Source organism: Nannospalax galili, unplaced genomic scaffold (genome assembly GCF_000622305.1).
Source record: "Nannospalax galili isolate Female #2095 unplaced genomic scaffold, S.galili_v1.0 scaffold2324, whole genome shotgun sequence".
Lineage (NCBI taxonomy): Eukaryota > Metazoa > Chordata > Mammalia > Rodentia > Spalacidae > Nannospalax > Nannospalax galili.
In genome coordinates this window covers 69,274-92,515 of record NW_008351545.1, presented here as the reverse complement: position 1 = coordinate 92,515, position 23,242 = coordinate 69,274, and the positions used below count along the sequence as shown (strand labels likewise).

At 40.2% G+C, this 23,242-nt stretch overlaps 1 protein-coding gene across 1 annotated transcript in view; it reads left to right on the top strand.

The window, feature by feature from the left end:
* Window positions 1-17,550: 17,550 nt before the first annotated feature.
* Window positions 17,551-23,242, top strand: part of Gpx5 (glutathione peroxidase 5) — a 15,556-nt gene continuing 9,864 nt past the window's right edge. The window contains exons 1-2 of the mRNA XM_008848459.1: window positions 17,551-17,637; window positions 21,006-21,159. Coding sequence (XP_008846681.1) covers window positions 17,551-17,637; window positions 21,006-21,159 — 241 coding nt within the window. The remainder of the gene's footprint in view (window positions 17,638-21,005; window positions 21,160-23,242) is intronic.

Below are 23,242 nucleotides of genomic sequence, written 5' to 3'. Positions count from 1 at the left end.
GCTAAAGGTTGGGGTTTTGTTTTAGCTTTACATATCTTGTAGGCAAAAGCAAATGAAGCAAAGCCTGGGATGACCAGAAAGCTCTTAAGAGGTAGAGGGTGGGAAGACAAGGCACTGCTTTGTCCAGTAGGTGCAGAGGGGGTGTTAGCAGGCAGTCATTTGGACAGAGACACCAAAAAGAGGCATTCAAACCACAGAGAATCAGAGATACCAATGTCAAAGTAGAGAGTGTGGCTAGCCGTGGTGGCTCACCTGTGATCCCAGTACTTGGAAGACTGAGGGAGGAATAGTGTTATTTACTATGAGTTCAAGTCAAGCCTAGACCACAGTGTGAGACTGTCTCAAAAACAAACAGGACAACAAAGCAGAGACCCTGGTAGACAGAAGCCTCCTGCAGTGTTGTAGACTCTTTCTCAGTTCAGGGGGAGCAATAAGGGTAAGACACCCAGAAACCTCTCCAAGAGCAGTTTAAATAAGGGGGTGGACAGAGGATTTGGGGTAAACACGAAAAGAGGATAAAATTGTCCCATTCTAATCTCATTTACTAAGAATTTAAGCTCATAATGCTATCTCCAAGGGATAAAATCCCTGCCGGTTCCTTGAACATCTGTGGACCTGTGGACAGAGGATTGGCTAGCTGCTGCTTGCACTGTTTTTTTGAGGATGTTTAGTAAATAATATTGAAAAAACAATAATCTATTTCTAGAGTGAAGGAAGATTTGCCTCCACCCTGTGGGCAGAGTCCATTTCTCTCCCCTTAAGAAAAGGGCACACACTGCTCTCTCTGAAGCATCCAGGTCTCCAGGCTCAGAATTCCTTTCCTGAAATCAACGCATTGCATGTGCAGGTGTAATAGCTCTTCAGTCAGTCTTTTGAGACCTGGGAAGCCAGCATACATTTTAAATGTATGCTGAATATCTGTCTATTTCTCTGGCCCAGCAGCCTGTGTCTTTCCCAATATCAACAAAATGGTGGAGAACTGACTTACAATTTATAAATGGGATAAAAGATCATTTCCTTTAAAGATTTTGCCAATCAACATGTGATTTCTTGAATAATAGAAAAAGAAATCTTTGCATTTCCAAAGCTTCATTTGTCAACAAGGGGAGATCCATCTAACACGGAGATAAAAACCAAACCAAACCATGAGTTCAACACAGAAATTCCTCAAAATGCTGTAAATAGATCTACTACATGATCCACCTATACCACTCCAAAGGATTCTATATCCTACTACAGTGATACTCATGCATGTTCATTGCTGCTCTATTCATAATAGCTAGGAAATGGAAATAGCCTAGATGTCCATCAACCACTGAACGATAAGGAAAACACGTTACATATATACAGTGGAATCCTGTTCACCTAGAAAGAAAAATAGAATTACGAAATTTGCAGGTAACTGGATGGAACTGAAGAAAATACTGACTGAAAGTAATAACTCATACAAACACGATATGTTTTCTCCCATATGTGGATCCTAGCTGATCTTTAGATTTGTGTGTTTACTTTAGAGTACCAGCAGAAACCAGGACAATAGAAAGGAACCACTAGAAGTTGGGGGAGAAAAATCTTAAAGGAGAAGGACAACAGAACAGAGGTGCTGTGAAGGGAAAGGGGACAGTAACGGGGGGGCTAAGTGGAGAGGAAGATAGGAAAGTTAGGCAGTGGGTATGTGAGGAGAGGGATAACTAACCCTAAAGATACTTGAAAACCCCATATGCACTATTTCATAAGCTTCCTAAAAATTATATATATTTTAAATTTTATTGCGTTTTTGGGTATTTCATATAGAACATCTTAATCATCTTTATACCTCCTTTCCCACTGGCCCCCCTCCCATAGCCCCCCATTCATATATTCTGGAATTCATATATTCTGTCATTTGTGTTAAGGCCTATCATGTTAGTATCCCTAGATGTCCCTCAGTGCATGTTCATCCACTGGGGTCTAGTGAGTTTATCTGGAGTCCCTCTCTTTAAGAAGATCAGCTCTTCCTCACCCAGCAGTAATCAGCTGCCAATAATTCTTTGACCAAGATTGGGGCCTGCTGTCCATTTCCAGTTCTGTGCTGGGCTTGCATGGGTCTTGTGCATGCTGACACCATTGCTGTAGGTTCATATGAGAAGGGTCCCAGGAGCCTGTAGGACTCTATTAGCATATGGTCATGCACCTCCTCCCTGGCTCTTACAATCTTTCTGCCTCTTTCCCTCTTCTGAAATTGTCCCTAGGCTTGGGTGAGTGGATTTTAATATAGGAGTCCTGTCCAAGGGTCCACATTCTTCAGCCATTTGTGACCTTTTGTGTTCTTGGCCCTCTGTTGCATGAAGGAGCTTCATTGATGAGAATTGAAAGATGTGTTAGTGTTCTCTTCATGCCTTGTTTTATGTTCCATGAGCATTAGGTTAGAGGTTGTATCATGGATGTGCCACTCAGGCTTGGGCAATTCAAAGACAGTCCCTTTGAGTGTCTAGTTGTGGAACTGTGTAATAATCTCTGTCTGTTTAAAGAGAAACTTCCTTGATAGATGGTGGCTGGGAAACTTGTCTATAAATTTAGGGATCCATATTTTGCACATAGTAAGAAATTACATTTGTCTAGGAATATGAAAGCCTTGGGGTTTTCTCTAAGATCTATTACCTCTCCAGCTATGTACATTTGGTTAGGTTTGCAGTACCATATATGAATTTCCTCTCATTTAGTGGGCTTTAAGTCCAATTAGGTAGCTGTTAACTACCCATAAGATAAAAGTGCCACTACTGCACCAATGTTATTTTCTGTGCTGGCCATTGATGTAGCTTTTAGGCTTTGATGGTGGCGTTGGACCATTGATTGATGGTCTCCCTTAGCATCTTGCATACATAGTGCTCTCTAAAGCGATGAGAGCTACCCTTCGGGGGGGGGAGTGGCTTCCAGGTCAATTCCAGCTTCCATATGAATTTTAGATTGTTTTTTTCTAATTCTGTGAAGTATGTCATGGGGATTTTGATTGAGATTGTATTGAATCTATATATTGCTTTTGGTAGAATGGTCATTTTCACAATACTAATTCTTCCAATCCATGAGCATAGGAGGTCCTTCCATCTTCTGGAGTCTTCCTCAATCACTTTCTTTAAAGATTTAAAATTTTCAAGCTGGGCATGATACTCATCACTATTATCTCACTAACTTCCCTCCCCAGCATACAGCATAGTACCCGAACCATAAGTATGTTTGGTAAAGATCTGATGATGAAAAAGGAGTAGGGGGGGAGGAGGAGGAGGAGGAGGAGGAGGAGGAGGAGGAGGAGGAATCAAAAATTTTTATCGTAAGGATCTTTGATGTCTTTGGCCATGTTTATTCCGAGAATCTTTTTTTTGAGACTATTGTGAATGGGAGCATTTCCCTGTACTCTTTCTTCAATTGCTTGTTATTGGTATATAGAAAGGCTACTGATTTTTGTAGATTAATTTGTAACTTGCCACTTATCTAAAAGTGTTAATCATTTCTAGAAGTTTTCTAGTGGAATTTTTGGGATCTCTTGGGTATAGTATCAGAGCATCTGCAAAAAGGGATAATTTGATCTCTTTCTTTCCAATTAGTACTCCTTTAATTTCTTTCTCTTGTCTTGCTCTAGCAAAAGTTTCAAGAACTATATTAAAAAAGAGTGGAGCTAGTGGACATTCTTGTCTGGTTCCTGATTTTAATGAGAATTCTTCCAGTTTTTTTTCCATTTAAAATGATGTTGGCTGTGGATTTGTTGTATATAGCTTTAATTATGTTGAGGTATGTTCCCTCCAGTCCAGTTCCCTTTAGGAGTTTTATCATGAATGCATGCTGAATTTTGTCAAAGAGGCCTTCTTCTGCATCTATTGAGAAGACCATATGATTTTTTCCTTGAGTCCATTTATATGATTTATGACATTTATTAATTTATGTATATTGAACCATCCTTGCATCTCTAGAATAAAGCTGACTTGATCATGGTGGATACTCTTTTTGATGTGTATCTCTATGCAGTTTGCAAATATTTTGTTGAGAATTTTTGTATCTATGTTCATTAAGGATATAAGTCTATAGATTTCTTTTTTGGTTGTGTCTTTACCTGGTTTGGGTATTAGAGTGATGCTGGCTTCATAGAAGGAATTTGGGAGTTCTTCCTCTATTTCTGTCTTTTTGAATAATTTAAGTAGTATTGATTGAAAGTCTTCTTTAAATGTCTGGTAGAATTCTGCTGTAAATCCACCTGGGCCTGGGCCTTTTTTAGTAGAGAGATTTTGTATTTCTGTTTCAATTTCTTTATATGTTATGGATCTGTTTAAACTATTTATCTCTTCTTTGTTTGACTTTGGTGGTTCCCATAATGTTAGATATGCATCCAATTCTTTTAGGTTTTTGAATTTATTATTAATAGAATATAGGTTTTAAAGGTATTCCCTTACAATGTTATGGATCTTTTTGGTATCTGTTGTGATGCTTCCCCTTTCATTTCTGATTTTGTTTATTTGGATTTGTTGGTTTTTTTCATTTGGTTAACTGGGATAAGGGTCTGTGTATCTTTTTCAAAGAACAAACTCTTAGATTCATTGATTATTTGTATAGTTTTCTTTGATTCTATTTCATTAATTTCTGCTCTAATTTTTGCTATTTCTTCTCATCTGCTGGGTTTGTGTTTAATTTGTTCTTGCCTTTCCTTAGTCTTGAGCTGCAATGTTGTCATTTATTTGTGCTTTTTCTGATTTTTTAATGTAGGCACTTAGAACTATAAATGTCTCTCTTAAGAATAATTTTAAAGTGTCCTAGATGTTTTGTAGTGTCATATTATCCTTTTCATTTAGTTCCAGGAATACTTTTATTTTTTTCTTAATTTCTTATTTGATCCATTCATCATTCGGGAGTGTGTTGTTTAATCTCCATGAGTTTGTGTAGTTACTAGGGCCTCTTTGAATGTTGATTTTAAGCTTTATTGCATTATGGTCTGATAGAATGCATGGAATTATTTCAATTTTTTTGTATTTGTTGAGGTTTGTTTTGTGCCCTAATATGTAGTCAGTTTTAGAGAAAGTTCCATGGGGTGCTGAATAGAAAGTGTATTCTTTGGTGCTTGGGTGGAATATACAGTAGATGTCTGTTAGGACAATTTGACGTATGATGCCATTTAATTCAGATGTCTCTCTGTTTATTCTTTGTCCAGTTGACCTATCTAATGGATAACAGTGGAGTATTGAAGTTCCCCACCATTATGACTTGGGGTTGATCTATGTCTTAAACTCCTGTAGTGTTGTTTTTATGAATTTGGGTGCACCAGAGTTTGGTGCATATATGTTCATGATTGTAATATCTTCTTGGTCAATTGTTCCTTTGATCAGAATGAAGTGACCCTCTTTATCTCTTCTGATTAGTCTTAGTTAGAAGTCTATTTTGTCAGATATTAGAAGTGCAACCCCTGCTTATTTCTTAGTGCCATTTGCTTGGAATATTCTTTTCCATCCTTTCACCTTAAGGTAGTGCATATCTGTGAAGGTGAGATGTGTTTCTTGCAGACAACAAAAGGATAGATTTTCTTTCTTAATCCATTCAACTAGGGGATGTCTTTTGATTAGGGAGTTCAGTCTGTTGACATTTGAAGTTATTATGTATTTATTGCTGTCATGTTAATTTCTGTTCACATTCTTGGCCCAGATTTCTGTTTCCACAATTATACCTTCATTCAGTTTCTTTCTGTTGTCCCTTAGCTGTAGTTGTTCCTTTTTCCATTCTTTATATTGCTTCAAGTGTCCTCTGAAGGACTGGTTTTGTGGACATGTATTCTTTCAGTCTGTGTTGTGGAAGATTTTTCTTTCCCTTTCAACTATAATAGACATTTTTTGCTGGGCAAAGTATTCTGGCTTGGCATCTATGGTCATTTAGAACTGGGAATACTTTGGTCCAGGTTCTGCTGACTTTCATAGTTTGCATTGATAAGTCACCTGTAATTCTGATGGGTTTTCCTTTATATGTGAGTTGTTGTTTTTCTTTTGCAGCTTTTAGTATTTTTTTTTTGTTCTGTACATTTAGTGGTTTCACTCTGATATGCTGTGGGGAGTTTCTTTTCTCATCTTGTCTATTTGGTGTTCTATGTGCTTCTTGTATTTGTATGGGAATGTCTTTCCTTAATTTTGGGAAGTTCTCTTCTACAATCCCATTTAAGATCTGGTCAATACCGTTAACCTGAAATCCTTCTCCTTCCTCTATGCCTATGATATGTAGATTTGGTCTTTTCTTTCCACATTTCCTGCATATTCCATTACTGCTTTTTAAATTTTTTTTTCATAATCTTTGCCTGAGCAGTCCAATTCTTCAGTTTTATCCTCCTGTATTGATATTCTGTTTTCCATTTCAGTCATTGTGCTGGTAAAACTTTCTCCTGTTGTTTCAAATTGGCTTTGTGAGGTTTTCACCCCCTTCTTCATTTCAGCCTGAGTTTTCTTCAGTGTTTCTCTTTTGTGAATTCATTCGGAAGTTTATCTCTGTCTTCTTTTAGTTCTTTTATTTGTGTGCTCTTTAAATTGGTTGAATTCCTTGACCATGTTTATGTTGTTCTTTTAAATTCTGTGTTCTGGGTTATCTCTAGAGGGTTCCCCTTGTAGAAGTCTTCTATAGGACTGATCGTGTTTGGTGGGAACATATTATTTTGGTTTTTTGTATTATTATTTCTCTGTTGTGATTTTGGCATGTGAATTTCTTTTGTGTTAGTGATTCTGGTATGAAAATCAACCCTTCCTTTGTTGAGTTGAAGCCTGATTTTGTTTATATTATTGATGTGCCTTGGCTGTTTTCTTATTGGGGTTGTAAAGCTGGTTGGTCCAGGCTCCAGGTTCTCCCTTTTGGTTTTATATTAGAGGGACCAGATGGCTTCAGTCCGGCGACTCAGGAGCTCCTGCAGAGGCCCAAGTCTGGCCCCAGTCAGGTACACTCTGGCTTCCTCCTAAGGTCTGAGCCCCTACTAGCAAGCAGTCACAGCACAATTTGGGGAGCTCCCTAAGGGGAGGCCCGATTTAAGCACTTTCAGGCAGTCTGAAAATCTGGGCCCCTACTAAAGGGCAAAGAAGCCTAGACCTGGGGTGGTGGGATGGGCTGCAGGTGGTCCCAATGTAGAGGGATGGGCATGGCACAATTTGGGGAAGCTCATCACCATGTGGAGGCCCAATTCAGGCACTCTCTGGTAGTCTGAAAAGCAAAATATATTTAAAAAAAAAAAACAAAAAAACAAAAAAAACGGTTTAATTAGAGTTACCCTACACAAGGGGGAGAGGGTGGGTAATGCCACTCCTAGAGGTCGTGGGTTATTAAACAAAAAGTCCAGTGCCTGGTGAAGTTGTTGGTCAAAGGGGGGGCGGTTCAGAGACCCCCCAGTACTCTTGGCTGCCTACCAGAACTTGATGGTAAGACCCAGCTGCTGGATACCACACACTTTGGTCACAAGATATGGAGAAGTCAAGCTGGTACTCACGTGGAATTTTCCCTCCTGCTAGCTAGTTTTTATAGTGCCAGGAGGTGCTATGCAGGCTTCCGGGAGAGAAAACTCATACACAGATTTATTAAGCTGTGAACCCTGGGAGGTATAATGACCAGCCTGGCAAGATATGCCTTCTTTTTTAAAAAATAGTTTTATTTTGTATGCATGAACATGTTGCCTGCATGCATATAAGTGCACCGTGTTATGTGATGCCCACAGAGGTTAGAAGAGGGGGTCAGATTCCCTGAAACTGGAGTTACAGATGGTTCTTAGCCACCATGTGGGTGCTACAAATCGAACCTGGTCCTCTTCAAGAGTAGTCAGTGCTCGTAACTGCTGAGCCATCTCTCCAGCCCTGAACTGCCTTCTAAATACATTCTTGTACTCATAAGTCAGTGTAGCCCTCACTATTTGTCAGAGAAGATTCTTTGTGTGTAGATGGTGGTTAACATAGAGACTCACAACTCGTTGAAGTGCATAGAATAAGTGACTTTCGTGTCCCTCTCCCCTAAATGGGACATCTATACCACTCCTCTCCCCCCAAGACTCTGGAAACATTGCAGAAGGGGGCTCAAAAAGATTGTAAGAGCCAGAGGTCAAGGAGGACTGATATGGAACTCTGTCTTCTGGACATGATGGGGCCATTGCACTCACGAATTCACAATCAACACAAGACCTACAAAAGATGAAGCAGTAAACATCACAGCATGGCTGGGAGAAGGGTCCACAAGGCCCCACCCCTCGCTGAGGAGCTATTGACTGTTGATGACTAATGGGGAAGGAAGAGTCTGCTTTCTTCAACTCTGTGGCCTCTCTTAGGTTGCCCATGCTGCAGTCAATGGCCTTATACTCATGCCCACACAGGCAGGACTAATTGGTCTCAATGGGTTATTAAAATTTTTTTTAAAGCCAGGTGTAGTGGTAAACACCATTAATCCTAACATTTGGAGGCAGAGATAAGTGGATCTCTGTGAGTTTGAAGCCAGTCTGGCCTAAATAGTAAATTCCAGGCCAGACAGGGCTTTATAGTGAGGCCCTGTTGCAAAAAAAGGATAGGGGCAGCCTGGAGGTGTTGCTCAATGGTTAAGAGCACTTGCTCTTCTTCTAGAGGACCCAAGTTTGATTTACAGCACCCATGTTGCATAGCTCATTACTTCCTGTAACTCCAGCTCCAGGGAATCCAATACCTCTTCTGGCCTCCATGTACACACACACACACACACACACACACACACACACACACACAAATATAAATAAAAGTAAATCTTTAAAAATAATAAATACGTTACAAAAAACAATGGTTCAAGAAATCAGATTTTTCCATATGTGGCTAATTCTGGACTCTGGGACAAACATTTTCCTGCATTTTTTAGAACATTATTTTGCTAGTACCTATTGAGAAAATATATTTCCTTTGGTTCAGGAAGCAATCCAGTCAAACACCTTTCACATCTTGAGGTGCAAAGAGAATCAAATTCATCTTCATTTCTGAAATCAGCAATGTTGTCCAAGGAGCAGAGCAATTTGTATAATAGTGTACATCTGTTGCAAGCCCCTGCATCTCTTTCTCTCTCCATCCTTCCCTCCCTCCTGCTTTCCCTCCTCCAGCCTTCTCTTGCATCTGGGTTGGAATGACATGGATTAAACATGGCACTCAGTCCTCTGCACCCTCCTCCAGCCCATTAAATCAGGTGTAATGAACAAGAACACCACCACAGGAGGGACACATTGTTCCCTCCCCACCTCCCCACCCCAACCTCCAAGAAGCAGACTTCCTTTTGGAGTAGGTGGACAAGGGACACTTGACATGGATGACAGACCCTTTCAAAAGTCTGTGCGAGGGCAGCTGCTTATGCCAAGACTTGAGCCATGGGCAACATTAAGTCCCAAACCCACAAGCCTGAGGAAGGAGCTCAGAATGTTAAGAGTACATGAGTCAAAACCAAATACAAATGAACAGTTAGCAAAATTCCTGAATTTTCAAGTATATATTAAGGAGAATTGAGACCAGAAAGTGGATTTGAATAAAAACTCAAGTTTATGCTCTAGGTCTACACCACTGTGAGGCTCTGGTCTAGTCACTTTGCCTTGCTGAACTTCTGTTTTCACTGTGAGCTTGAACTAGTAGTGCCAATCCTGTTTCTGTGACTGGCTGATGGTGACAACTAAATGAAATTATTGATGTGAAAGATGCTGTGAACTATGGAGTCTATGTAATCATGAGCAACATTTCCTTACAATGACGGGTTTAGCGTAGATCCTGTGCTTTATTCTTGAAATCTAGAGGATGAAAAATACTGGATACCTGAAGGAGGATCCAAGATGGTAAGGGAAGGTTCTATTTCAGGAAAAAAAATGCCAAGTAAAATGGGAGTGTGGACAAAAACCTCTCAGGTGGATTTGGGTGAATGCAGAAGATTAATTACAGTTTGAATCTGGGGTGAGGAGGTGAACTACACCTCAAAAAAGGACCAAATGTGTGTTCTTTATTGTCAAAGGAACTAAAAACAAGAAACTTAGTGGTGAACTTCAGGTGGGATTAAGTCATTAGCAAAGACTAAAATCTAAACTGGCACTCACTAGGTATATGACCTTGGGCAAAAAGTCTAGCCTCATAAGACCTCGAACTCATGGAAAGATTGCAGTCTGATTGGGTAAGACAGGCAAAGATTGAGATCTAATTTTTCCCACTCTGGCTTTCCACCACATTTAAGATGACAAGATTTAGGCTGGGTATGATGGTGCACACCTTTGATCCCAGCGCTTGGGAGGCAGAGGCAGGTGGATCTCTGTGAGTTCGAGGCCACCCTGGTCTACATAGCCAGTTCCAGGGCAGCTGGGGCTACAAGGAGACCCTGTCTCAAAGAGACAGAAAAAAAAAAGATGACAAGATTTTTAAAGTCAGAAAATAGTAGACAGTTCAGTTTAGGCTTGGATTGGCTTTATAGACGATGTGAGGTGCATGTCACAAATATTTCCACCTAAAATCTGATATTTTAAAGTTATATTCCTTTTCATTGCAGTGGGAGCTTCCAGTTCCTTCAAACGTGTGTGCGTGGTGTGTGTGTGTGTGGTGTGTGTGTGTGTGTGTGTGTGTGTGTGTATGTGTGTGTGTTCCACTTACATCTATTCATAGTCACACCCAGCACACCCAGTGTAAGGGTCTCTCCATCAGTGATGGGCCTTTTATGTGACAGTATTAACCATCAGCTAGATGAGAGTTCTGATTTATCTAGATAGAACTCTTGAGTAGGCAAGAAGTTCAAGTGCTGGTCTCTGGCAGCTTGCTTCTCTCAGCCCTTGGCAGCCAGGCAATGATACCAGTAGGAGTGGCAGCAGGTTGCGCCCTCCAGTGATAGCTGTGCAGGACTTGGGTATGGGGACCCTCAGTCCTACAAGCGTTAGAGCTCTCCTATAGGACTAGGAAGTTGTGATTCCTTGGTCCCTAACACTGGCCAAGATTACAGTTCTTGACCTGGGGTCCAAGACCCTTGTCCATAAAGACTGTACAGTTCTCTGGAACTTTCTGGCAATGAGGACCTGCAGTTTTTCTTCTCTGTTTGTAGCTCTTTATCTTTCTTCAGTCCTGGCTCTCCACCCTCTTTCAATTTCTGTACCCATCTTTCTTCCCTGGTTGCATACTAACTGTTCGATTGTTTCTTCTTTTAACTGTCAGCCTTGCTCTTCTGCAGGTCCCACTGCCTTCCCTCTGCTGCTTTTCTGTTTTTAGTTCAGCCCTCATTACAAATGTGTGCAAGAAAAGAGCATTCAAGAGAAGCCTTTTATTGGGTCTAATGCTGCAACACAAGGAGAGGTAGCATGGGAGAATGTCTCACAGTCAACTCACTGTCAACTCAGAGAGATTGACCAGCCTGCTGATACAGACCAAGAAGGAACATTTGGACCAATCACAGCCTTGCCTGCTAATATCAATTACAGTCATTGAGGCTTATATTCTGAACCAATCACAGTCTTTTGTTTTGGACCAATCACAGCCTTACTTCTTTATCATTAGTCTGTCAGGCCATCAGGAGAAGTGCTCCCCCTATGGCCTAAATAGAAATGGTTGCAGAGTTATCTAGAGTTCATCAAGGCTTGCTCATCAAGGCAAAAAGTCTGGTACAAACTGTTTCAGAGCCCTGGCTGGGGCTGTGCCTTCAGGGGCTGGGACAATCAGCTGAGATGATCAGTGATCATCATGTTTTCTCAAGGTGTCTGTACAGTGTTCCAATGGCTGATGTTGGTAAAGACAGTCCTATAGCCCTTCCGCTCAAAGCAGCCATGGCAGCCAGGCAGAGTTCAAGAACTGCTAATGGAAGTCAGATGACCCCACCCCTAACTCTTTGCATAAATTCAGGAAGATCAACACTATGAATGCTTACAGTAAGAACTTATCATCAAAACTATTATTTTATCATATTTTACCAGTATTTTAATAGTGTTTAACACTTGTCCAGTACCCAGCAGTTCCTTCTCATCTGTCTCAATAGCAGTCCATAACATTTTATTACCTAATGATACCAAAGCTATCTTCGTACAAATACATTCTGTAACGTTCACATGGTGACAAAATTGCCTAAAAATAAATTTCTCAGAATATATCCCGTCATTAAGCACACAGACTCTGTGTATGTGTGTGCACGTGTGCATGTGTCACCTGACCTCGGGGAAGTGCAACCTTAAGAGTTTTCAGCACAACCGATCTCCAAGGTCAAGAATCTAAATGCAAAACAGTGCATTTTGAGGAATGAAAACCATTTCGTCTGAGAGATTCCCAGGGAGACCCTAGGAGTAAAGCCCAAGGAAGGCGACTGAGAGCCCAGCAAGAGAGCCTTGAGCCATGCTAGGATGTGTTTGAAGATTAAGTGCATTGGTTAGCATGCCTGGCTGTGTATCAGTCCCTGAGCTGTGGGTTGGTGACTTTTAGTATAGGAGTCCTATCCAGGGACATGGACTCTACAGTCTCTATTCTCTAAAACTTAGCCAGTGGTGGCCTTCTGTGTGCGTTGTACTCTGTTGTATGAGGAAGTTTTGCTGTTGAGACTTGAGGAGTGTATTAGTATTCTCTCTACGCCACATTCTTTGTTCCATGTGCCTTAGGTATAGAGGTTCTGCTGTAGACGTGTCACTTAGGGATGGGCATCTCTCAGACATATATTCTATGTGTGTGACCAGTTGTGGAACTCTGTAATAGTCTCCATCTGTTGCAAAAAGAAGCAACAGATGAACAGCGTACAGTATACTTGTCTGTAAACATAAGGATCCATATTTAGGATACAGTAAGAAATTTCATTTGTCTAGAGATAGGACAGAGATAGGGTTTTCTCTGGTATTTATGACCTCTCCAACCATATGTATTTAGCTATATTTACAGTACAAGCCACCCATGAGTTCCCTCACATTGAGAGGGCTTTAAGTCTAAAATTAGATAGCTGTTGATAACCCCCTAGATAAAAGTGCCACTACTGCACCAATAGAGATAATTTGCTCTGCCAGTTGTGGTTATTAGGCTTTACAGCTGGAGTGGACCATTGATTGCTTTCTCTCTCTCTGCAGCTTGCATAATATCCTCTAGAACTATGAGAGGTAGTCTTCAGAGAGAAGGCTTCCAGGTTAGTTCCAGCTCCATTGCTCCAAGTTCTGTGTCCCAGGTGTCCTGTCTTCAGCAATAGGATCTTACCTTCAAGTTTTGGGAAGTAATCAACGGCTCCGGCAATAGCCTCTGTTATTTTGGGAGCCTCTTGGACCACCCTGGCCAACAACTTGAAGGGAGGTTTCTCCTGTCTGGCACTGTGTTTGTTGTTATGTAACCTTCAGGTATAAACATGCACTCATGTTCAGATCCTGTATGTGTATTTTTTTCAGGGGATTTTTGAGTTAATAAACTTCCCTCTGGCTTTTTTATGCCACCTAAGCTTTATTTATCTCTCCTCTCTCTCTCTCTTTCCCTGTCTTACCTCCTTCTTCTCTCCCCAGTTTAAGTACCTCCATTTTCCTGTCTTTTGTCCCTCTCTTGAGTTCCTTCTTCTTTACCCCCATGGCTCCTTGTATGTCTTTCACTCCTCCCTTCCTACTTAAATACCCTATTTTCCCCTTGGTAACATCTGTTTCCTATTATCCCCCTCTCTCAGGCTCTTTCTTTCCCTTTACCTCCAGGCTTCCTTTCCATTTTCCTGGTTCCTGCTGTTATATCAGGATACATACTCACATTTAAGGAAATGGTGCTAAGATCCGCAAATGAGGGAGAACATATGTCACTTTTCTGAGTCTGTGTTCCTTCACATAGTATGACAGTTTCTAGCTCCATCTATTTGCCTACAAGTTAAATTATTTAATCTTTCTTCACTACTGAGTAGAACTCCATTGCATAATTGTACCACATTTCATTATCCATTTGTCAGTTGAGGAACATTTATGTTGTTCCCATTTTTTAGCTATTGTGAAAGAACAGCAGTGAACACAGGTGTATCTCTATAGTTATCTCTACAGGAGAATGAATCCTTTGGGCATCTGCCAAGAAATGGTATAACTGGATCATATGGGAGATTCATTTTTAGTTTTTTAAGAGTAATCCACACTGCTTTCCATAGAGTCTGCACAAGTTTGCATTCCCACCAGCAGTGGACGAGCGTTCTTCTTTCCCCACATCCTCCCCAGCATTTGGTATCTTTTGTTCTCTTGATCTCAACCAGTCTGACTGGGGATAAGATGAAATCTTAAAGTGGTTTTGATTTGCCTTTCTCTAATTACTAAGGATATTGAACACTTTTTAAAGTGTGCTTCTTCTTTTGAGAAACATCTGTATATTTCATTTCATCTGTTGATTGGTAATTTTTTTCCCTTGGTGCTTAATTTTTGCAATTCTTTGTAAATTTTGAATATTAGCCCCTCTGTGAAACGTAGCTGGTAAAGATTTTCTCCCATTCTATGAGCTGCTTACTCTGCACAAGTCTTAACAAATACAAAAAAATTAAAATAATGTTTTATTAGATCATAATGGAATAAAACTAGAAATCAATAGCAAGAGAAACTACACAAATATTTGAAGACTGACCAATACACTCATGAATAACTCTTGAATTTAAAAAAAAAAACCTCCCAGAATCAAAAGAAAATGAAAATACAGTTTACCAGAACCTCGGGATACAGCTGAGGCAGTTCTAAGAGGAAAATTTATAGTTACGCGAGCTTACATTAAGAAAATTAAAGGCCAGGAATGGTGGCGCATGCCTTTAATCCCAGCACTTAGGAGGCAGAGGCAGGCAGATCTCTGTGAGATCAAGGCCAACCTGATCTACGGGGTGAGTTCCAGGCTGCTGGCACTATAAGGAAACCCTGTCTCAAAAAGACCAAAACAAAAGTCAGGGAAATCTCAAATAAATAACCCTTTCAAAGACCAGAAAAACAAGAATAAGGTAAACCCAAAACCTGTATATGACAAGAAATAAAGATCAAGACAGAAATTAGTGAAATAGAGACTAATGAACAATATACAGAATTCATCCAAAATGAGATGAGAGGGGCCTTCCAAGGACAAACGATCATGAATTTAGGAATGTGATTAACAAACATCAGTACTTGAGGGCCAAAAAACAAAGTAAGTTGCATGTAAAGAAGAGGGAGGAAGTCCTTGCCTGACCGCTGTGAAGTTGGTGGGAATATGTTATTCCTATTCAACACGTCCTAAGCTCAAGGTCTGCATTTATCAACTAATTTATTCCAAAAGACTACAAACAGCTGTTGGACCTGCTGAATAGATGGCTGTTCGTGCTCTGGCTAAGAGGCAGCTATGTTCTCAAAGGAGCAGTTTCTATGATTTTTCTTAGGTCCTTGGGTTTCTTGGAGATTAAAAGGGGTGCTTGCAAGCTCCTGTAAATTTATAGTTAAAAATAAAAAATTCAAAAAAGTTATTCACTTTTAAAAAGACTATATTCAGCACTACATGATGGCCCACAACAGTAATCCCAACATTATTGGGATACTGAGGCGTGAGGATCCCTATTGTTCACAGCTAGCCTGAACTGCATATAAATGGCCCTGAAAAAAATCCACATAAATAAACACCTAATTTTTTTTTTCTTTTTGAAGCAGGGTATCCCTGTAGCCCCAGCTGTCCTGGAACTCACTATGTAGACCAGGCTGGCCTTGAAATCAAAGAGTAAAAAACATGCATTGGTAAAAAGGCAGCCTTTTGAACAAATGGTGGTGGGAAACTGGGTTGCACACAGAAGAGTAAGGTGAGATCCATTTCTCTCACACAAAAATTCATTCAACATGGATCAAAGACTAATTTAAAACCTGAAATACTGAAACTGCTATCAAAAGTAAGGGAAAGCTCTTTGAAATAAAGGCAAGAGTTTCCTAAAAAGTAATCCAATATTACAGGAAATAATGCCAGGAACTGACAAATGAAATTAAAAGCCTTCTGCACAGTGAAGGACTCTATCAGTAGAGTGAAAAGACAGCCTGCAGAATAGGAGAAAATCTTTGCTAGGCATACTTTAGACAGGGTTATTGTCTAGAATATATAAAGAACTACAGGGGCTAGAGAGATGGCTCACTGGTTAAGAAAACTGTTCTTGCAGAAGACCCAGGTTCAAATCACAGCTTCCATATGGCAGCTAACAACTGTCCATAACTCCAGTTCCAGGGGATCCCACAGCCTCTTCTGTCCTCCATGGGCATTGCATGACACGGGTGCACTTACCTACATGCAGGCCTAACATTCATACACATAAAATAAAAATAATAAACAAAATATTTTTAAAAAATAACTACAAAAATTAAAGCCCCCAAACCACATCTTCCAATTTGTAAATGAAACTGATAATTCTCAAAAGAAGAAACATAAATGGCCAATAAATATTTTTTTAATTGTTCAAAGGCTCGCAAGATGGCTCAGTGGGTAAAGACTCTAATAACCTGAGTTCCATTCCCTGGACCCACATGGTGAAAGAAAAGAACCAATTCCTGCAGGTTGTCCTCTGACCTCCGCTTATGAGTCATGAATGACGTGCACACAACCACGAACCCAAAAATAAAATGTGAGCATGAAACCTATTTCTTTATAATTTTAAAAGTAGAAAAAGTGAATTCAAAAGTAAAAGCACTGCGTTCAGAGGAGCCTCCAAACAAAGTTGGCAATGTTGGTGTTTCCCATCCTCCCCACAGTGTGCAAAAGCACCCAATGCCAGACTACACCCAGGCTGGGTCCCACCACTCCTTTTAACTTGTGCCAATCTGATAAACACAGTTGTATCTTTTCTTATTCATACTTCTTTGATTATCGTTGAGGGGGAACATTGTATCCTGCCACAGACACCACTGAGTTTCCTGGGTGGTGTCCATTTCTCTTGATCTGGTATTTTTTAAATTGCTGATTTAAAGTCTTTAACTACAGTTCTGTAATGAGCATATTAATGTGCTGTGGCTTATTTTCAATTTCTGCCCCACTCTCCTCCAAGATCTTTTAAACAGATCCAAAGAAGTCTCTCCTTTTTTAAAAAAGCTAAAATAATAGGCACTACTTCTGTTGCTGGCCAGGCCCTTGTTCCTTGAAAGAAACATTTCTGTCTAAAGAAAAAATAGTAATATTAAGTAAAGCACCTTGTTTTTTCAAATGTACTGAACAGGGCTTTATGCATACTAAGCATTTAGTACACCACTGAGCTATATACCTTTAGCCTTAAAACAGTACTTAGAACATCTGTGTCAACCCTTTTGCAAGAGAGTCTGCAAGATAGTGTCTTCATTTAAATACTCCCATCCACTCAGGAAAAACAGATAAGTCTTCCAGAGTCTATAGGGGCTTTGTAGGTTTATAACTTTAACAATTCTTCCGGGATTTATATGAGTTCCAGGTTGTCATTGCACTGTTGAACACTGAGCGCTCATGGGGGCGTGTGTAGGCAAAGATATGGCTTGACTTCTCTGGGTCTTCACTGGGCAGGAATACTTGCTGTCTTGTGATTGGTCTGGGCAGATTTGGGCTGTTCTTTGCCAAGTATCAAAAAACAGTGAGTGGAGGTCAACAAAGACCTCGGCCTTCAGACCAGTGATCTACAACACTAGTCATGACTACACAGTTAAAAGTCTCCTATCTTCTCCCACTTCTTCTAGCCAGTTATGTGCAGACAAACCCCAAGACAGAGAAGATGAAGGTGAGTAAGGTCTAGAGAGGACATGGCAGAGGTCAGCATGGTCACTCTTTTGCCCTTCTCCAAGATCCTGCCCTACAGCTCTTCTTAGAAGAGTCTCGCTTCTGTTTCCTTCTCTTTGTCGGCGCCCCTGAACATTTTTCTCATCTTGAATGATCATCACTTCCATAAACAGATGTTCCTTGGGTTAAATATGGGTAAAGAAGAAAGGATCTTCTTAGCATGGCCCTTTTTCTATTCCTTCCCCAAGCAGAGGCTCCCTAGGTGCCTCTTTAGCCACATCAGTCAGTGTCTGATCATTACCATGAGCATCAAGTGGGTGGGGAATGGAATTAGGAGGAGAGGCTGAGGTGCGTTATCTCAGATATTAATAATGATGAACCAAGTTGTTTCTTGCTGGAAAAAAAAAACCTAATGTGAAAGTTTCAGGGATAAAGTCAGACAGTTATCAGAGGAACACATGCGGGGAAAATAATCAGAATATTAGAGAACAACTGGATTTGGAGCCCTAGGTATCTAGGAATCTGGAATCTCAGTTATATTCTCTATTTGCAGATTTGATTCCTTATCAATACACTGTCCATGGAAGGACAGTAATGAATGAGAGACCTGAGAGGCAAAAAAGAATTAGGATGCTGGAGGCAAACATTCATTTAGTTCTGCGTTATAACTTCTGGGATAGAAAGCTATCCATTGCCAGTTTATAGGTTACGTTATCTAGCTTGGATGGGTGATCAACAATTACTATACATATGATGTGCTCTACAAAAGGCAGCTCTGGTAATATCTTCATCTTACTCCAAAATTAATGAGAAAACTTGAGGCATGACTTTCTAATTTCAGAACAGATACAGTTTTTGTGCTACCCAAGGTTACCTAATTGGATGTGGAGAATTGGAGCTTAATAAAAGCTGGCCTGGGGGCATGGAGAGATAGCATATAGGCTCAAATACATTTGAAAGAGCAGAGCAATCAACATCAGGAATAAACTGGAATAACTGGACATGGTGGCTCATGCCTGTAACCAACCACTCAAGAAGCTGACCTAACAGTATTACAATGAGTTTGAAGCCAGCCTGAGCTACATAGTGCTGTCTGGGTTAGCCTGGACTAGATAGAGACTCTGCCTCAACCCTCACCCCAAAAAAGGACTAAAATGAGTCTTCAAGTTCTGAGTTTCTCTAAAACATTGCACCCTGGTTCTCACTATGATTTTTACTGCACCCCCCCCCACATATACACAGCTAAAAAAATGGTATGGCTTGAAAGCAGGCATTAGAGAGATGGAATGAATGCTTTATACATGTTCTCTTTACATGCCTCTGTATTTTGTGTGTGTCGGGGGGGTAAATTTAGAGAAAGGCATAAAAACTTACATGGAGAAAATGCCTTTCCCCCAAGATAGGACTGACTAGCTACAACTTTATGTGAAATCGGTGATGTTACAGGGTTGGAAAAGTTGGGTTTTGTTGTGCAGTATCCCTTCTCCAGATGGGGACAGCTGGCATGGGGCTATAGTGTGGGCTGCAATCCTTTCCAGTTCACTACATTTCCAGGAAGTCTAGTTTAATCCTTGTCTCGGTCTGGATCTTTGTTATCTGATAAGGAAAGCCCTTTTTAATATTTTATTATATTTATTTTATGTGTATAAGTAAATTGCTTGCATGTATGTAGGTGTACCATGTCATGCAGGATGGTTGTTAGCTGCCATGGGGGTGCTGGGAATTGAACCTGGGGTCCTATGCTAGAGCACCCAGCTCTTACCTTTTTTTTTAACCCCTGAGCCATCTTCCCACCCCCCCCCCTTTTTTTTTTTTTTTTTTTTTTTTTTTTTTTTTTTTTTTTTCTGGCCAGTTCAGTTGTCTTTTTCTCAATAGATGATTTAGATAGGTATTTTTTTCATTTATTTTATACTCTTAGTATTCCATGAGCAATTTATAGCTGCCTTCCCAATGTAGGGAATGGGATCCAATTGTGCAGATGAGCATCAATTCACCTTTCATTCAGGGACCCAGGCAAGAGAGAGACCGAAAAAGAAGATGAGACCTACCTTATAGAGAAATTTAACATAAGGACATGCAATAAGACTTTCAGGTAGAACTTATTTCTGATATGTGGAAATATGCTCAAGTATCTTCAGGAGACATAACAGACCAGATGCTGCTAGCCTGTTTGTGTCTGTGATAGACTTCAGAGTTCTCTGTATTCTTTCTTGGAGCATACACATAGCTTGGGTTTCACAGTATTGGCATATAAGACCACCATGTGAGTAAGAGAGAAAATCATAGTAGGGTCTGGGAAGATGGCTCAGTGGTTAAGAGCACTGGCTGCTCTGGCAGAGGTCCCAGGTTCAATTCCCAGCATCCACATGGCAGCTAACAACCATCCATAACTCCAGCTCCAGGAGGTCTAATATTCTCTTCTGTACTCTATGGGCATTACATGCACATGGGGCTCTTTCATACATGCAGTCAAAACATTCATATACATAAAATAAAAATTAATTATCAATTAATTAAAAAAGAAAACCATGGTAGATTCTAGAATGATAAACCTAGAAGGTTTTTCATTTTACTTTTGCGGAGAAACTATCTGAGGACCAAGGATGAGAACTGCCCAGGGTCACAGAAGAACTGAATAGTAGATCTTATCCCAGGCTATCGCTCTTTCTGTTCTATCATGTTCATGACCAGAGTGAAAGGCAAGGAGGCCCAGGGACAAAAAAGCAACTAGGCCATCTTGAAACACTGCCCTTCTCTGAGATCAGCCAGATAGCATGCCTTCGATCCAGGGTCGAGGTATAGCCTCACTTTCACAAAAGCATAGAAGCCAGAGATCTTTTATCTTTGACCTCCTTTAACTTCTAGGTCCTTCCAATCAGGTTCATTCAAGCATCTCCTGGTACCCTACCCCTACCCCAACTAGATAAAAAGAAGAACAGACCTGTCACTCCCCTCCCCCGACCCAGCACAAGCATTATATTTTTTAGTTTTTTTATTATTTATGTGTATGAGTGTATTGTCAGCATGTAGCTAGGTGAACCCGTGTCATGCAATGCCCTCAGAGGTGGATGAGGATGCTGGATCCCCTGGAGCTGGAGTTACGGACAGTTGTTAACTGCCGTGTGGGTGCTATGATTGAAACCTGGATCTTCTGTAAGAGCATCCAATGTTCTTAACCACTGAGCCATCTCTCCAGTCCCAGGCATTGTATTTTAAATCAAGACCCAATCTTCAGTTTTCTCATCCCTTAAACAATTCCTATTTGTTTTCTAAGTCTAGATTAACAGCTGAGTTAATGAGTGCTTTGAAAGATCACACGGGTGTGTGGCATTGTCGTTGCTGATAGTATCACTTTCAAAACTCTTCCAGATGGATTGCTACAAAGATGTGAAAGGCACCATCTATGACTTTGAAGCTCTCCCTCTTAATGGGAAGGAGCGCATTCAGTTCAAGCTGTATGCAGGCAAACACATCCTCTTCGTCAATGTGGCTACCTATTGTGGTCTGACAGTTCAATATCGTGGTAAGAATCCAGAGCCATATAACTGGGACAAAATGTTCCAGACTATATTCTAAATTACATTTGGAATTGTATTCTAATAATTATAATCTAATTCTGATGTCTGAAATCAGCAAACCACAGCCTAAAGGTCAAGCTTGGCCAATTTATTTTTGAAAATAGCTCTGTTGGCCGGGCATGACAGCACCCATCTATCCCAGCACTTGGGAGGCAGAGGCAGGCAGAAGTCTTTGAGTTCAAGGCCAGCCTGGGCTACATAGTGAGTTCCAGGCCAGCTGGGACTACCGGGAGACCCTGTCTCAAAAAGATAAAAAAGGAGCACTCTTAGAAAGTAATTGTGTTCTTTCAAGGAAGGAAGGAAGGAAGAAAGAAAGAAAGAAAGAAAGAAAGAAAGAAAGAAAGAAAGAAAGAAAGAAAGAAAGAAAGAAAGAGCGAGCTCTTTTGGAGCACAGCTGTGCTTATCTATGACTACTTCACACCCTAACGCAAAGGTCAGTAGTTGTGTGAGTGCTAGCAATGGGCAGCATGTGATCTGAAAAGCTCTTTACAGAAGAAACAAAATTGTTGAATCTTTCCTTATGTAGGCCTGGAGTCTGCTTTGATTGAGAATCAATATGTATCCGGAAACTTGGTACTCTCAGAAGAGCCCACAAGTGTCCTTAGAAATACAGGGGAGATCTTTCCAGGGAAGGTTAGAGTCACCGTGAAAGGGGCACAGGGGCTTTATACCTAGAGCAGCATGTAGCCAGAGAGAAGCCTGGTGGAAGACCCTACTGCCTACTTTATGCATTTGAACTAGTAAGACTTCCTTGTGTATTATTATGATCCACTTTGCAGAACCAAAATATTCACAAGGCTTAAAATTCAAAAGGAACAAAAAAATTTAGAGTGAAAATTCCCTCCACCTCCTCTTCCTCTCAGAGAATATTATCATGTCTATAAAAGATAGGGTTTTTTTACAGCCTCCATTGATAACATACAAATACTATTTGATGTCTTCTAAATTAATAAAGTGCTTTTAAAGTCAGTCTTTTAAAAGATGGAATTATATTTATTGAACCATAAATTCATTTTTAAAGAGGAATTATTTATTTATTTTTCCTTTATTTTTAAAAATTATTTATTTAATAACCACACAATCAGACGAAGCATTTCATTACAACAGCATTGACATATTCGATAACAATTTCCAGAGATAAGATGCATCTCCTTCAAAACCGGCTGCAAATTTTTAGGTTTACAGTTGAATTAATACAGTCACAATATTTTTCTCAGTATAAACCCTATAAGACATAAAATTGAGGTTTTAATCTTTAAAAAAATTTCTATTTCATTATTAAAATACACAGTTTCATACAGAAAAATTCATTTTTAATGCAATTAACACTTAGATGTTTGCACATGCATTTCTAATCTCTATATATCTGATTATTACTAGTCACAGTCAGTTACTTTCTGAGTTCCTTGGCATCTGAGCATGGATATAAAGTCATCAGGTAGATTTCAGTGGTAATGTTTTTCACATCTGTTAATTATTAAGGAGCAAATTTTTATGCTTTGAAGAATTATTATTTTTTAAAAAAAATTTTTTAATTAATTTATTTTTACACCCACTTCCCAGATAGCACCCTCCCACAGCCTCCTTCCCCCCACTAGAGCCCTTATACTCTGATATCCCTGCTACTGTCTGCTGTGTTGTCGGCACCCCCGGCCATTCCGTACTATTTGCCCTTCATGGTGAATCTAGTCAGCCTATCTAGAGGTGTTTCAGGAAGGTCAGCTGTTCCTCTTCTAGCAGCAATCAGTTGTCAATATTCCTTTGGATAAGATTGGGGTCTGCTGTTCATTTTCGCAGTCCTATGCTGGGTTACTATCTGGGAGTCCCTTGGGCCACCCTGGCCAACAACTCAAAAGAAGGTATCTCCTATCTGGCATTGTTGCTTGTTATGTAGCCTTTAGCTATGCTTATGGACTCTTATGAAATTATATTGGCCCCTTTAATCTTTAGTTATACTTTTCTTTTGGGTGTTTAAGGCCATATAGTTGGCCCATATGAACCAATTTATTTTTACTCTTAAGGTCATTT